This window comes from Hyalella azteca, unplaced genomic scaffold (genome assembly GCF_000764305.2).
Source record: "Hyalella azteca isolate HAZT.00-mixed unplaced genomic scaffold, Hazt_2.0.2 contig11170, whole genome shotgun sequence".
Lineage (NCBI taxonomy): Eukaryota > Metazoa > Arthropoda > Malacostraca > Amphipoda > Hyalellidae > Hyalella > Hyalella azteca.
Genome location: NW_025941178.1, coordinates 103,967 through 121,784, shown reverse-complemented (window position 1 = coordinate 121,784; position 17,818 = coordinate 103,967). Strand labels below are relative to the sequence as shown.

General features: G+C 36.6%; 1 protein-coding gene across 2 annotated transcripts; it reads left to right on the top strand.

Annotated features, from left to right (window-relative positions):
* The first annotated feature begins 3,105 nt into the window (after positions 1 to 3,105).
* LOC108680440 (T-box transcription factor TBX6) lies at positions 3,106 to 16,423 on the top strand. Of its 2 annotated transcripts, XM_047882732.1 has the most exons (5): positions 3,106 to 3,208; positions 4,398 to 4,529; positions 9,052 to 9,241; positions 12,158 to 12,723; positions 12,978 to 16,423. In XM_047882732.1, exons 2-5 carry the CDS (start codon positions 4,427 to 4,429, stop codon positions 13,679 to 13,681), a joined length of 1,563 nt encoding a protein of 520 aa, XP_047738688.1. In that variant the 5' UTR covers positions 3,106 to 3,208; positions 4,398 to 4,426; the 3' UTR covers positions 13,682 to 16,423. The 2 variants fall into 2 exon arrangements, with proteins under 2 accessions (XP_047738688.1, XP_018024749.1); XM_018169260.2 differs by lacking the exon at positions 3,106 to 3,208 and having other exon boundaries at positions 4,057 to 4,529.
* Positions 16,424 to 17,818: the final 1,395 nt, after the last annotated feature.

Genomic DNA, 17,818 nt, shown 5'->3' with positions numbered 1-17,818 from the left:
GCGAAAGTGCTCATTACGCTAAATTTTATAACGTATGTTCTCGAAAGCCATTTCTGATTTTTAACTGGCTGAACTTTGATTAATTTTAACGTGCCAGTGTTAAATGCTGGTAAAAAATTGAATTAAATGACGTTAGGGCAAATAATATTTTTTGGTTGGATGACGTGAGGATATAATAGGATGGTAGGGCTGGATGACGTGAGGATAAAATAACGTATCGGTTGAATGACGTGAGGATAAAATAAATTGTTTGAGTTATATGAATGACGTGAAGATAAAATGATAAGTGTGTTTGGGTTGGATGAAGTTAGGATAAAAATACGTACTTGGATACGTACTAGGTTGCATGTAGGCAGGATGACAATCAAAATTAAATATGAAGTCGAATTTTCCTTCATCAAGGAAAACAGTACATCACTTATATATTTTATCACTTTTATTTTATCAAAACAAATGTGCACACAAAGCGCAACACTACAAATTAAATTATACGAGTATTTAGATTAAGATAATATAAACGAATAATTATCATCAGCTTTCATTAATTTTGTATAATTTTTAGCGCGCCGATATGAGTCGTGCGCTCTTCGCGTACGTGCCTCGTCGGAAGCGACCGCAGACACATGCATATATTGCATTATATTGTTATACACATGCATTTTGTTGTGTAGAAATAAAATCGCATGCATTCATTATTCGAATTATAATTTATTATTAATATTATTTCAAGTTTATCACAAAATGCCTGATATTGCGAGATAAACAGCATTATTCGTGCAAATATTCAACTGAACTGCATAGCAGAAACATATTCATGCAGCTTCCTTTAATTGATTTTGAGAATTTTTTTAAAGCAGGTCTCGAAATAAATTTCTCCATATTTTCAACGTACTGAGGAACAGTTTTAAATTAAAAAAAGGGACACCAGTATACTTCCATATTACCTACCACAAAAATATCTCATTAATGTAGGTAATAATTAAAACATCATTACCTACAACAATTAATTGAAATTATCCGATTAAATAAAGTTTGTGTCAGCACCGCTCGACGGTCGGTCAGCCAGCGGCCAGCTATAAGCCGCGCTTGTGTCTAACGCACCGAAGTTTATGTTTGGGCCTTCAATTAAAGTATCAAGCAATTGGTTTACGACGTCGCTGCTGAAGAGCGCAGAATTCCATTGCTGAAGTCACCTGGCAATTACGAAAATATTTCATATATTCGATGACACCGAGGCTCATAGTGGAATTTATTCTTTGAACTCTCTGTTGGTCTTTCTGTTTCAAATAAAAATATTTAATTCCAACTTGCACATGTCGATCACCAATTCAAAGTCATCGATAATGGTGAAAATTTATGAAAAAAATTTTAAATTTAAAAACATGTGCATGAAATCAGCCATATAGTTTAATAACGAAGTGAAACCACTCCTTGATAATAAAGAGAACAAAATTAAACTCATATATGTTGGTCAAATTTTACCCATTATCTGGTCAATTAGTAATACCAGTGATAAATAAAGTAATCACTATATTAGGCCTATTACTTTTTAAATTTATAACTCCCCCAAAATCTAACTTGAATTTGAAATTACCCAAAACCACGTACCGGCCATAGAATACATTCTTTGCAGGGGTGGTTTTATATTTAGATGTATGTATAAATGTCTTCTATTTAATGACAAAATTATTATTTACACTCGATCGTTAATTCATTTCAGTTTTAAAATCAATTTTGAACTGTATAATACACTTGAAATATTTTGTTAAAAACTGGCCCCAAAGTGGCCTAGCTCAGTTATATGACTATGCTAAATATTTCCCCTTTATATTGTCTTCAATTTCGTTTGAGCATGAAGCTCCAGCTCGCTTGGAGTTCATATTTTCATTACAATTGATTGCTTTAATTTATCCAATTGCTATTCAAATTATTTTTCAAACGGTATGATAAACTTCATAGTTTCTTTGAACTTGCACTTCGTATACTCGTTAACTAATGACGAGATGCTTCATACTTCACGGTTTTTGATAATAAGACGCAAATGAGATAGAATTCCACTCTCGGCAAAATGGGCGATAAATAAGGCTCTATTCCAGCCATAAATAAGCAGTAACTCACAATCAAGTGACACGTAATTATATATGCACGTCTCCACTTACCTCTATACTCGGCAACTGTGATTCGCTCCACGGAGTCTCACCGAAACTGTGCAGTTCAATGCGACTGAACCGGCGAAAATAACAACTCGCTCGCAACCTTTCGCCAAATGGACAGAATTGCGCGAGAACTTTAGCTTCTCATTTGGACAACAGACGTAGATTTTAGCATCGATTGCCTGGAGTAAATGCCGACAAAATTAGATTAATGAAACTGGAACAGTTTCTGATAATGTGAATGAACTAATCTTCACGTGTGATATAAATGCGTACAGCTGGTATTTTATCGAACGGTTGACCATGCAAAGGACAAAATGGTCTGTGAAAATCTGACAGGGAACGAACATCACCCGTTCACCCTCTCTGTTATATTTACTTCCTACTATATATTTCTCAGATTTGGTCTAAATCTATTCGTTGGCCACAACGTTTGATGTTTAAAAATTTATTATTATTTTAGTTTTTAATGAATCCAATTTGTTGGCAACAACTTCTAATGCAGTAAAATATTATCTAGTATGTAATTGCCCAATGACTATAATTTTTAACAAAATTGTAAGGAAACTTCAGAGTCTTTGGTAATTTGTTTAGTCAAGTTATTTAGGCAATTTTGACGTCGCATGATATCATGAGATTGAAATATATGTCACTTAATAAGAGCAATTTGTCTCAAATTTCGCCAGAAATCAGAGTACATTAATTGTTTCCATTAATAATTTCATAAGCAGTCAACTAATGGTTGTAACTTAACAATAAACAAGCTACCGAAAATCCTTCGAAATTTGCATCCTTCGTGGATCTCATTCATACAGATTTAATTTCATTCATACAAGCAAAAAAAATTGCGAATTTTTTTCTAGTTTGATAATTACAACAATAATACGAAATGCAAAGGTAATTAACATATCCGGCCATGCGGATGCCAAATTGCACAATGACGGGCGTTACACATGAAGACAGAGATGGAAGTCTTATTAATCCCGCTCATACTGATTGAAATGCTAATAATTTCAGATATCATGCGTGTCAAGTTTAAATTTTCGTACATCTAGGTGAGTTATTCAAGACATTTTCGGAAAGGATTTAATTAGAATTTTCTATTGACCTTAGATTAGATTTCGTTGACCACATTGCATAGTGTGTACTCGATTAGGTCATCCTTTATATTCTTGTGTAACTAGAGTCTTCAAAAGCCCTCTATGCTTCTTGCGACATCTCTGTTATATATTCTAGTTGGAGAATTGCGTCGTCAAGAACCTTCTAAACCATCAGGGGCGAAGTCTCATTCATTCCTAGAATTATCGCCTCCTATCGCAATGACAGATGACGATTATTACGGGATGTTTTCTGACTGTAGATATAGGAGTGAGCCAAAAATTACATCCTTGCGAGAAATGTGCCCAATTTGAGCCTGTTAAGCTCGACCACCTCGAACTCGTCTGCAAACCACCCGCCGACGTTGCGCGAGTGTCGAGTAGTTCCCATTCCGCTGCCATCCTTGCCGATCCTTGCACGGCCCAAGAGAAATACACGTCAATTCCCACACAGATTAAACAAAGCCAGCTGCTCATTTCTTATACGCTTGACTCCGTGTATTGTTATTAAGCCACGGAGTGCTCATCTCAAAAGTGGCCACCTAAAAACTCCAGAGTTTTTTGGTCTGCCAAGGGGCGATGTGTGTGGCTGCGTCGTGGGTCGTGCCAGTAATTTAGACATCGTTGTGGCTCCGCCTAAGCTGTCTGAAGACCTTCCGTCCCATTCGTGGGGTACCAAGAGCAAGATTATTGGTTTTGTTACTGAAGCTTCGAGCCATTGGCTCGGGTGTACAAGAGGCGGGACTCTGTAGGCCCTCCACAAAAGTTATCTGTTTAACCTTAACAAAGATAGTTGACCAAGAGCTTTGGTGCCATTAAGATGTGCGCTTCTAGGTGTGCAGCATGAATATATTCGCAACGCCCTTACCCTGATATTATTTGTCGTGTAAAACTGGTGACAGTCCAGAATTTTGACACTGTGAGTGATCTTGGAGCTATCTAGACTTCTAGAGAGATTTCGTAATTCTAGTGCTGTTGGAACCCGATAGCCGAGCGGAACCGACTTACTGCGGCGCGTTTGTTAGAAGTTTTACCAGGACTTATGAGAGTACTGCACAAGTGAACTTTTCCAAAGTCTAAATTATGTTTAGGTGAATTCAGACTTGTTGACTAAACGTATTTTATTTGATCTACATGATGTACGAAGAAGACATCCTCTACTTCAAGAGTCGAGCCATGGCAGGACAGGGGCTGATGAACCCATACTTCGGCTCAACGGCGAGCAGCCTGACCAGCAACTTGGTCGACCAGATCGAACGATACCGACTTGGCATTACACGTGAGTAAACATCCATTGTTTTCCCTTTGATTACCGTGTCTAAATAAAATGTTTTTACATGAACAAAAGAGTACCGTTACCGCTCGTTGCGACTTCGACCACAGATAGAAAGCTAGTCTACGGCTTAATCACGTCGTAGTTTAATTGAGATTTTCACTATACTGGCTTTCAAGAAAATTTGAGGAATTTAATTCTATTGTCCATATCAAATAATAGTGTCGGGAAAATATATTCCCTTAGAATTTTTTGTGTTTATACAATTTTGATCGTTTCATACGATTAGAATGTGTGATGCATTACTTTTTGTATCATATTTCAATATTGACAAGTAATAATTTGTGTCAAATAGAATTTTTCTCATATTTTGATTAAAATTTCCAGCAGAACCGATATTAACTGAGTATGGCACTGAAATAAGCCCGCTCATCAAAGTATTAATATATATATATATATATATAAGTTATTTATAAACTTCAATGTTTTGTAAATATGTCATTTAGTGCCTAAATCTTTTAAGAACATTTTAATCTCGTATCCAAATTATTTTACAATTTTCCGCATGATTTTCTCCTTCTCTATATACGAATTTATTACTTTGATTGCGATGCAAATATTATGATCAAGTTTACAAGGCAGGTAAATCAATTAAATAACTTCACAAAATCCTAAGAAAAGAGAGCTTCATATTTTCAAAAATGAGGGAAATTTTCACTCCTATAAATTCACTGTCAAAAAATTAAATACGATCCAATTTATAAGGTATCAAAATTGCGATGTTCAGATGCGTCTATATATATAGGCCCAGCATCAAGTTTCCTTGTATATGTCTGTTCACAGTGAATACATCAACCAGCACTGCATTAATTAATGACAATAATTAAATGATTAAATACCACGCGTCAAACTATTCATTAATGTTCAATTGAAGTTCAATGCGTCAAGAATGTGAGTATTCTTAGGTTTATTGACCGCGTAATAAAAACAACCTTCACAGATTAGGCCTATGCCCAAAGAACAAAAATACAATTTGTGCCCGATACTCAAGTTTTAATTACTTAGGGCAACAAGAAATGAATGTTTTACCCATCCTACTAGAAATTTATTAGCCTCGATATGAGATCTAAAATATCTCAATTGATCTTTAATTCAAACGGAAAAACGTAACTTTGGTGAAACTAATTTTCATCATATTTTAAATTTCATTTCAATAAATTGAGAACTCTCAAGAATTTAAAAGCAAAGAAAACAGCCAAAATGATAACGATTTCTTTTGAAATAAAACGTTTCGGAGTCCAGCTCCATCGTCAGTTCAAAAGTTTAAAACCTATAAGAAAAGCTTTTCTTATAGCTAGCTATAAGAAGCTAGCTAGCTAGCTGCTAGCAGAATCAATTAGAAAATTGATTCTGCTTTTCTTATAGGTTTTTGAACTTTTGAACTGGCAATGCATGAGCTGGACTCCAAATCGTTTTCATTCTTAGGAAATGGTGAATGTTTTTTACTGTTTTCTTTGCTTTTAACTTCTTGATAAACTTGCGATTTAAGCAATCTAGTGATTTTAATACTTATATCCGATCAAAATATTGAGAACTCTGCTTCATAGATGCAATTTGAGTTCACGTTTAATATGGAGCTAAGCTTAAAACAATACCAATGAGCAGATTTTAGGACAACTGGAATATTACTCATTAAACAAATCCATTTAATTCATATACAAGTGGGTATTGCGGTTTCACGTACTACGTTACTCACATACTCCTACGCGTGAGGCTACCTTATTAGTTCATTTAGAAATTAAAGCCATGTCATGTATGGCCGGTCGTCAGCCAATGTTGTGGCCACCGATAACGCGCCTATGTTTATCAGAAGAAGAGGGACAGGAAGACGTTCTACCTTAATAAAATTTAGAGTCGCCTCAGCTTCTGGTAATCTAAATCAGACGCTGCCGCGTCTGTAAATTTTCACTGGGTATAGGTGAGTCGACCGCCGCGCCGAGGCGCATGTATGCGTTTATGGAAGTTTTCCTGCAATAAAGCCAGTATTTTTATGCCCGCGCGTTTATCTCGTTAGACCTACCGTGCCAACCTGTCATTTATGCTCCGCTTAAGCATGCTTTATGGATTATTTCCGTAGCATTCGAACCTACATAATTCAGATCGAGTTCAACCTTATAAGTACAATTTGATCCAGGGCAAACTTATCACGATTCCGTCTGCTAAATTTGAGCCAGGGCGAACCTTATTATTAATAATTCATTAGCTAAATTTGATCCTGCGCGAACTTATCAATACTTCGTTTGCTAAAGTTGATCCAGGGCAAACTTGTCAATACTTCATTTCTTTATTTGGTCCAGGGCAAACTTTTCACGAATCCATCAGCCAAAGCGGTATTAGTGATTCATCGAAACCAAAGTGCCGATATTAAGTATATTTATTCACAGTTCGCTTTTGCTACATTTACCTGTGGTTATTCATAATATTTATTTCTTTACTTCCCATATACACAATATTATTAGCTCCTAATTATTATTTCAGCTAATAATTTGAAGTGAACTCATTTTCTTAATAATCAAATTGGAATCAAAATTATTTAAAATATCAAACTTCTCCGTAATGAATTTTTTTGTCTTTTCTTCGTTGTGAATAATTATTTTAGCGTTTTTGAATAATAATCAAATTTCACAGAACCCATAAAACGGGTGCGTTGGTTTGCTCTATCTTCTACACATGGCGATGCTCCGGCAGACAATAATGGCCTCGATCCAATCTTGAGCCTCTAGCGATATTCTCGACATTGATCTCTAGATTATCTCGGTAACATTTTTGTGCTCATGGACGCAAGTTAAGCCATGACGAGGGCAGACAAAAGATCTAACAGGACTTGAGGTGATCTATGAGCTGCAGACGCAAATTACAGTGTGGCGTCTTTTCCATGGCAGGCCTGTAGACATCGCCAACAAATTGAGACCGATAGTTTCCTCAGTACGACGAAGCTTTGTGTTCAGTTTGCTTAGGTTATTGGAGGACAGGCAGGATGCCGCTAGTTGGGTATATATGGGACAATTGCTACATGTATAAGATGTGCAAGCACACGGAATGTCGACTTTCGATTTCGATATACATGTGTATACAGTTGATTTTATTTCCAATGAATATTTATAGCACACGGGTTTATGAGCATCTATATATTGACAGGTGATTCGTTTAACTCATTTATTTTTCTAGTCATAAAATTAAATAACATGCGTACATTGATTGCGTAAATGCGTAAAAGTTTATGTTCCATAATCAGGGAGCTAGAGAAGAAGAATCAACCTAAAATTGAAACGTAAGAACGTTCAACTATGCAGAAACTTCCTACAAAAATATTTTTTGTTTAAATTAATATAATTAAGTAAAGGCTCGTCATGAATGCAAATGATTGACATGATTTCCACTAATTTTCATCAATTCTATATAGAACGTTTCAACGTGCGTTGAAAATTTGTAGACTATTAAAATGACTAATGCAAGCAGCTTGCGTAATACAGGGTGTTTCAGAATTAAGTAACCCTTTTAATTTGTTAATAAATAAAAAACTAAGAACGTTATGAAGTTGAAACTTGTTTTATTTAAACTTACTTCTTTTCAGAAGTAAGTTTAAATAAAACAATATTATTGTACTTACTTCTTTTCAGAGTTTTGAAAACAATTCTCAAGTCTAAAACTGAATTTGAATGAAAATTTTTCTAAAATATCAATATTATCTTATATTTATTACTACCTCTGCGTTTTTCATTTCAGTTTAACTTCACAAACATTCAGTGTTTAATCATGAGTTCAAGTTTAAAATCGATTCATTTCGAAATAAACTTTACGTCATCTCGATGACTTGAATTTCATTTCTTGATCTGCCCATATAAATTGTAGGTAATGAATTCCTCCCACTTCTTGTCGAGTAAACGTTTATTTATTTGTATTCATAAAAATTCCTAATTTTAGGCAATCGAGTTTTTTTAATTTGTCGCTAAATTTTTTACTATAAAGCGTTTTGCAGATTTTCTTTATCCGATTCAGGTACTACTCGTAAATTGATCGAGATGGGATAACTTTAAAAACTTAATCCTTAGTATAATTTTTTCCTTTTCTCCGTAAGGTAATACCTAATTGAGAGTTAATATAGCTGCTTTAGCTCATAAATTTTGAACATTCCATTGCAGCACAAGCTAATCAGAAACACCATTCCTTGTTGATAAAAGATCTAAGATGCTGATTGTTAATGTACATAAGTGGCATCATTAATGTGCATTTCTTTTCAGAAAAAACATCGATGCAGTCTGTGCTAATTTTTCCTTTTTTTTCTAATTTTCCTTCTAGCAAAGATCATCACCTAATATATTTGCGTGACATCCCCTGTACGTGGAAGTCAGTTTCCAGTCGATCTAGTATATCCCTATAGAAGGTACATTATTAATTGTGAAAACCCTTCAGTTTAAAATGTAGCATTTCTTCCCACGAATTTAATATCCTAAATTTTTTTCAATAGATTCACCAATGGCGATGCAACACACAATCCCTGGGTTCCATGGGGATTTCATCAAAGGACCTCACTTGCCCCCCGGTTTCCCCATGAACACCAAGCCCGACCCCAGAATTAAAGTGCGTCTAGAGAACGAAAATCTCTGGAACCAATTCGACAAGTTCTGCACTGAAATGATCATCACAAAGCTGGGCAGGTGAGAATTTTTCCAGCACTGTTAATAATACAGAAGATAATTTACCCGATTTTGTACACAGTAATTATTTTTGTACTTGATGTAAAATTTGAAGCTCATATATGAAACCAGGAAAATTTTAAGCGTGAATATATAATCTTATTTTTCTATTCTAAGCTCGAAAATTACAATACCGTGTAAAGCTGCCTCGGAAAGCTTAATCTTCTGGCTTACAATAAGATTACCGAAAGTTCTAAACAGTTTGGAATTCAGCGTTTAGGGCTAAGATTTCATTACTTTATTATGTGTATGAAAAATATGTGCTACGAAATGATGCGGGCGAAGAGGGACCTTGAATGTCTTTTTAATTGTACTCGAATGGCACGGCAATTCTCACAAGTCACCGCGAGGGCAGGGTGTCTCAGAATTTATTTAATTAAGAACTGTTACAAAGTTTCGAGATAATTGCGTTGAATGTGTTAGTATGGCAACTACGGGAAATACTCGTCTCCAAGAAGTAATGATTAGATTTAAACAAAGTGAATCCGGTGAGAAAGTTTTAGTTATGCAGGATAATTTTCAACTTCTAATTTGGAGATTAAACTGAATTCATATAAAAAGAAACTTCACGACCACAAATTTTATTATTCATTCATACTTCGTATATAATAACATAAAAATATTAGGTTCACGTGTAATAAACGAGCCCCGCAAGATGCGCAGCCCTGTCAAGTCAAGAGTTCGTTAGTACGGCAGCAATTATCCACTCGCTGTTGTTTTGTTCCGCTCGGTCAAACAAAAATACTAACCTGTGAACTCATGCATCGTTTCAATCAAACCCCATTGTAGGCCAGTGTTTGCCGAAGCGACCAGCCGCGCATCGACGCGCAATAGCACCGATGTTTGTCTTGAAACACGAGTCTCTTTCCTCATCAAGTTCTCTCGGGAAAAAGTCAAAAGTCTGGCCTATTTGAGAGAGCTAAGTGCCTTGAAAGTCGAGTAGACTTGACTACGCGTCTTGCCAAACAGCGCCCAGTAACTCTAGCGTACGTAATGATGTTTGGATCACTCACTCTCTCTATCAATATTGCTCTTTTCTAAGCATTACGGGAAATTCTTGGTGCTTTTTAGGCATAATGATCTTAGTGTAGAATGTTGACTGAAGGTCATTAAATTACACCAGGGTTCAGTCAAGTATGTGACGTCTCTTGACACGGGCTTTAAATTATCCCTAAAATCACCAAGGTATGAAAATTCTATTGATTACGGGTTAAAATTGTTATGAAAGGTCTTGGCATAATTTAGCATTTTATCGTGTCTGAAACTAAGCATTTAATTTATTTTTGTCGCTTTTTTAGCTGGCCATCTGTTGCAGTTAATGGATTTCGATGTTATTTCGATCTTGATGAAGTCCGCTTTCGGTTCCATTTCGATTTGATGATAAAATAAGTTCTCAGCGTACATGAAGCCTAAAGAGGAAATAGTTCATGCCTAAATAAAAATTCCCAGCAGTAATATTTGAATGGCGATCACATATTGCAATGTAACATTTTTTAGAATAAAAGAGATTTGTCTAGTTAACGCCGGCGCGATTATCATCCAGATCAAACACAAACCTGGGGCGATGTATCTCCATCGGCCAAAACACGTCCGCCTGCACTTAATTCTGACGTAGACCTGCCGTTACGGACAGCCGCTCTCCTCATTGTACAAAATCTATTGCCCTCGAGATAATTTTTTTGAATACGCGGCTAACAATTTGTATGCACCTGATTTATTTTCGAAGGCAGAAAATTTATATTTAGGTTATTTCTAGGAATCAAGTCAGATTTTTCTTGTGCCAGTAACTTACAAAGACGCCGTAACATTTAAGTCTGAATTAGCATTTTTCATCTCTTTCAACCTGAAATTTAAATTCGTGACAAATTTAAATCAAATGCTGTGCTCAGCGGCGACTGCGCAGCGTTTGTACCTCATAAATGTTTAAAATAAATAATCAACTGTAGAAAAGTTATTTCACAGCTGGACGCCCGCTCTTGTAAGGCTTGTATACATTATACGTGAACACCAAGGGTCCCATTTACATACGTAAGACCCACATGCACGAGAGTTCACGTAGGTTCACGTGGGTACACACGTACGTATATATATATAGGACCCAAAGCACATTCAGATCTATGCGTGGTGTTGCCACGTACGTGCGATGGTCTTTTATTGTAGCGCTTTTTGCCAACGCATTTTTATTGCTAATGCGAATCGACTGTGTTTGTTTTAAGGGACAATAGTTCAAGTGATCCAAATTACATCTTAGAGTGGTTATTAGTTTTTTCTCAGAGGCTCCAATTTGAACGTAATTGGCGCTTTTTGTTGCTCTGAGCATAAGCCGTCCATGGATAATCAGGCGCCTATTATAGGACGAGCCTGAGTTGCTCCTGCGGTGGGCCTAGGGGCGTCTCGTATACGGTCTGCTGTGTTTATAGCTTCTGTATTATCCAAGCTTCATCGGTGGCCTCTGAATTACCGATGATTGGCCGACGATGACGTGCTTGTTATTTTGAACAATGTTCACGGTGTCCGCTCGATACCCGATCATGACTTGAATGCATAAAGAAGTTCTTAACAGCTGGTCCTGGACCGCGGATGGTGTGCCTCCTGCCTCATCGGGTAGTGATTGAATAATTAGTGAGGTGGAAGCTCATTTATAAGATGATACTTCAATTTCGGTTTAAGTCACTCCCAACGGCTGTTTTATTATTAGATAGATTCAATTTTTAAGTTTGTGTACTTTTGCTAATATCGATGCAGTTATTTATAGCGCAAGCGGCATTCAAAGAGGAAACGTTTCTTCAGAAAATGTTTATTCTAAATTTATAATTTCATCACTCCGTCACCATTTATTACAATACAAATAAAAATGTTTTTTTTTTTATATCTCAGGCGTATGTTCCCCACCGTCAAGATCTCGATTACTGGCCTGGAACCAAGCACGAAATATTTCGTCTTGATGGACATAATTCCAGCTGATGATTCAAGATACAAATTCCAGAGCAAAGAATGGGTAGTGGCAGGAAAGGCAGAGCCTCACCTCCCAGGACGTCTCTACATCCACCCCGACTCTCCTGCCTCGGGCGCACAGTGGATGCGTCATCCAGTTTCGTTCCAGAAGGTGAAGCTGACAAACAATAACCTGGACCAGCAAGGTCACATCGTACTCAATTCCATGCACAAATTCCAGCCCAGGATCCATATTGTAGCTGCAAACGACATCCTTAGCCTGCACTGGGGCATCTATAACAGCTTCACATTTAGCCAGACGCAGTTCTTGGCAGTAACTGCGTATCAGAACGACCGTATCACTCAACTCAAGATCAACAATAATCCCTTCGCTAAAGGCTTCCGTGAGAACGGACAGCTTAGGTCCAAGAAGCGCGCTGGTGGTACCTCTCCTCCTGCCTGCGAAATTACCAGTAGCTCACCCGAGAAGACGCCTTCCGAAGAATGCTGTAAGTACAGCCCAAAATACTTAGTCTTTTTTTAGTTTTTTACTAAAGTTTAGCTTAAGTGAATAAACTTGTGATCTTCAAACAACGGATCATTAAACTGAAGTAAATAGATTTTTTTTTAACTTTGGCCCTTGTTTTCGATAACATCTTTTAGAGAGAAAAATCTCAAGCATTATATAATTATTTTGTACCAAGCATGAATTGGGATTTTGTGTAAGATGAAGTGATTGATGTTTTACATTTCTTTTCACTAGGCGTAGACAAGAGGAAACGACCAAACAGTGTGGGCAGCTCACATGACATTGAAGAGATGGACGACCGCCCTGGATCATCGATGTCCGTCGAGAAAGACCTCGTAGACCCCGACGAAAAAGTCGACATCGAAGGCCCGGCGACACCGGCTTCATTTCTCCGACCCGTGCGATCGTCTCCATCTCCATTCCTACCTTCCACCCGTCCTCCAGTTAAGTCAGAAGGCATTGATCAGAGCGCAATAGTGTCGTCGTTAGTGCCATCCGTGACATCACCGCTACCATCAACGGACTCTTCGTTGAAACTTCTGACCCCTCCCGTTACCAGCTCCTCTGGAAGCACTGGAAACATCCCCATTTTGCCTCATGATCCAGGTTTACTCTCTTCACATCAACACTGTTTGACGTCATATGGAGGTCCTGTGCCACCAAATTCAGCACCAATGCTTTATCCTCATATATATTACGGCCACATAGTGCATCCTGCTGTGTATTTGGGTCGGACCCACCCGTTGCCTCTTCCTCCCCTACCTTCCCCTCACTCAACATCATCAGTTTTAGACAAAGCAGCTCGAGATATGTACGGTTATCCTTACTTAAGGCATCACGCCCCCCATCCTCCTTCATTGCTGGCTGGACCACCAAGACCCATCCCTATGCACGGCTACAGCTACGCGCTTCAACATCAGGTGCCCGCGAATCTTTGAAGAAACCCGTTCTTCTTTAGTCCGGTATATCTGAGGTATTGTACAAATAATTTAGACCCTTCCTCCTGATGCACAGAGGTATATTTGATTCGAGGCGTAGTCTGTTAAAAAATATCTGCTCAGTAATCTATTGCGAATGCATGCGTTTCCATGTAACCATTCAAACAAAGTTGTTTCCTTGTGTTTTACGTTTCAAATGGTTTTGATCATGCAGAGGCTCGTCAGAAGCAATATCGCTTGCAAGAAACAGAAGGGAGATAAATTCAGTTTATTACTTGTGCATAATATGTTGCTTTATCATATTTGAATGTTTTTAGCGATAATGTAGACATTGATAAATTCATTATAAACAGTTTTGGTAGGGCATTTCTTCTTAAATCTCCCATTATCTTAAAATCATTATATAAATTCATTAAAAATTTTGTTTCTTCTTTGCTGGTGTAGAAGTAACTTTGCTAACATAATTAAAAAATAAATGTATAACCGTTATAATACTACATTTGAATAGCTGCGTTATTTAGCTCAACTTTCACAGGCCGACATCAGCATTAAAGCGAAGCTCATGTACGGGGAGTTGCTCATTTTGTGAACAAAATCCGTGGTGCTAGCAATTGTAAAAATGACTAATTCAATGTAAATAAGAAAGAATAAGCGTCCCCGATTGCTCCTTCTATAGAATAAAATATATTTTGGAGTAATTCTGTAAATGCTGGAGCCGAATGCATCTAAACGCAAATCACCATGCGAGACAATTGAGCTAATAAAGTCTCTATCGTAGTAGCGATGCACATTTACCAGACAGTACATTGACTGTCCTGACACATTTTGGTGACCTTACAGACAGGGCAGTTAAGATGAGCATTTTAATACTATTTATGCCGCCCTTTTTTAAATATCAGTAAATAACTTGACTAATGTATTAAAAATAACCAAATCTGGGAGCATTTAAACCAGAAAAATTAAAATTTTCATTCTGAAGAAAAAAATATTTATTTAAATGAATATAAAATGCCCCCATAAATTCCATGAGCTTGTCATAGGCTCAGCTGATCGCTATAGATTTTTTAAGTGGTGAAAGTCTGGCTACTATTTAAAACGAATGCTCTGTCATTTAACCTTGTTTTCCTATATAGTTAAATAAACTAAAGCTGAATATATGTACATACTGAGACGCGTTAGCTTGTACTTTATCCTGTGTCATAGAAGATCATTTAAAGTAATTTATGTTTGTAAAAATCTTGCAATAACTTGTCTGTAAATAAGTTTAGCGCCAAAGAAGATAAACTTTGTTTGGGGGATTCGGCAAAAAGCTTCTACTTCTGGAGATTCATTTGTGGCAGGGATGAATGTGCTCAATTTTGAGCAGCCGGGCGAATGGTTTTTGAAAATTCTTTGCCGATGGACAAGCCAGCAATTTACTTAAAATCCTATTAGAAATTGTTAGATAAACATTTCCTATACCTGCAAAGTTTCCGTGACTGCGACCTATGAACTATGATATTGTCCAATTGATATTGCTAAATTACGGTTCTTCCTTGACCCATGAACTTTATTTTTTGCCCCATACGGGTACAAGGCAAATAATTGTACTTTAATTAAGCAAGCTCTCCATATCTTTTGTTTTGATAGTCGAACGACGCTCCAACAGAAAGTCCCCTCTTTTGCGCAGAAATTATTTTTTGATTATTGCCAAACGATTCTTGACGCTATGTTTTAACGTAGATAATAAATTTAATAATTAAAGGTATTATATGCATTTAAATTCAGTCTTAATTTTCAACTTCAGCTCAAATTCCAATGTAGAAATGCTTAGCTACACAAATGAGGGAAGACGGCAAGAAGGAATTACGTGAAGATGTTTGGATTTGTTACATGTGATACGCGATTGATTTCGGTTTTGCCCATGTCAATAGCATGAAAGTAGGAATTTGCATTTGAGGTTGCGTATTTTTAATAATGTTTAGATTTTCTATACTTTAGTATTCCTGTATTTTTTGCAATGCGCATCCCCCCTATTCACACCCATAACTTGGCACACATATTTGTAAAGAATCTTAAAGCATTTCTTGAGACGGTGTATTTTACATGTTATTAAATCGATCGTTGGGCAAATCTATAGCAGATTCATGGATGATGTATTTGTAGTTAATTACCAATAATTATTCTACATCAATCGTCGCAAATGTGCAGGGTTATGACAGGCATTTACCCGTCAACCCGATTGACGGCTAATTTTGCTTGTCTTGTCTATATTTCAGTTTTTTACGGTTTCCTTTATGAAACTTGCAAAAAAACGTGTTTTAATGTGATTAACATAATGACGTCATACACGTTTCCTTAATTTGATCGTATTTTTAGGTATTTAACCGTAAAATTAACTGCGAGTTGAGGAAAGAGGAATTTTAATATTTAGGATAACTAATTCTGAAGATTGATCCCAATGCCTTTATGACATGCGCGGGGGTCAACCAGTTCAATTCCTCTGTTCTTCGTTGTCTCTATAATTAAATGAGTTATTCATTGATAGAATAATCGGTGGACACAAGTTTGGTTTGGTGGTTGTTATGCTGAATAATAAAGGCATGATCAGGAAGCTGTTTATGTTGCGATTAAAATTAAGTTTTGTGCCAAGATCGCTTATTATGACACATTAATTGCCGCTGGTTTGTACCTTCCTTTTTGTGCTATTGTTAAGTATTGTGAATGTTTGTGTGGGAGCCATTAAACGTTAGAGAATGGGAACAGCTCGTTTGCTTTCATCCTCTTGCCCTTAATTAATCGCCATGTATTCTGTTCAGTGCCTTCATATGCTCGTCAGTACTGAGGGTATTCCACGGTAAATTCACCCTTCCCTAAGTACTAAGATTCATGGCATCCACATGAAAAATTTCAACGATTTGATCTCTTGAAAATTCTCAACCAGAACCACAGTTTCGCTCAAGATTTGCAAGCATTAATTTTGTCTAGATTGCGATGGTGCTTGATAGAAGCATCACACAACGCACCGAAGGAGAAATAATATTTAATAACGTATCCATCCAGACAGAAATAAAAATATTGTAATGATTATAATATGCAATTCCAGACAGAAATATTGTATAGTGCAAGGTGCTGATCTCTGCTTAAATATTGTAGGACTCGCATAACGATCTCCAAAAGAATCTTTTTACGCTCGTAATGAGGTGATCCCTAAAAATATTGTAAAAATGACCGTTTACCAGTTTTCGGTAAAATTCAGAAATATTTACAACAAACCAATCTCTTATAGACCAATTTGATAGTCACAAATCCGCTATCTCAGCAAAAAATAGAAATACAGCATTCCGATCTCCAAACGAGTAATGTTTTTGTACTCATAATGAAGATCAAATTCTGAAGAAATAACCAATCAAAAGAAATAGAGATAAATAGACACTTATAACCAATCGCTTATGAAATAGAGTAATAATCACAACCTTTAGATTTCTGCTGAATTATAGTAGCATTCATAACGTACCAATCTTTGAAGAAACGTTGTAGCACTCACAACGCTCCAATATTTGAAAAAATATTGTATTATGCGCAACCTAAAAATCTCTGACGAAATACAATGCAACATGACGACCACTGCAGAAATTTTGCAGTGTGCATAAAAAATAAATATCTTCAGAAAATTGGAGTAAAATAAACCAGTTTCTGGCGAAATATTTTAATTGAACCTCCCTATATATCTTTGCAAAAATATTGTACACAACGAGCCAACATCTGTAAAAATATTGCAATACAACATCCCGATATTTGCAGAAATATTGTAGAACTCACAACGTCTGCAGTATAATGTGATACAACATCCCAATCTCTGCAGAAATATTATAATACCTACATTGGCAATGACTTTTCATCAGCTTGAATATTCAGGATGAGAGAAATCCTGATAATATCGCTTCACGTCGTGGGAAATGTGAGAAAACATTGTAACTTATCAGCCTTTCATAATTGAGCCTGTGTATGTTACGGTTGTGAGGGCTTGTAGTCACCGTCATAGCTGCGTTTCATTTCAGTTTTTAAATATTAACAGCTAAAAAACGCCAACTCGCAGGTTAAGTCAGTTAGTAAAAGTTTCTTTTCTCATCAAAAGCTACAATAAGAACGAAACTA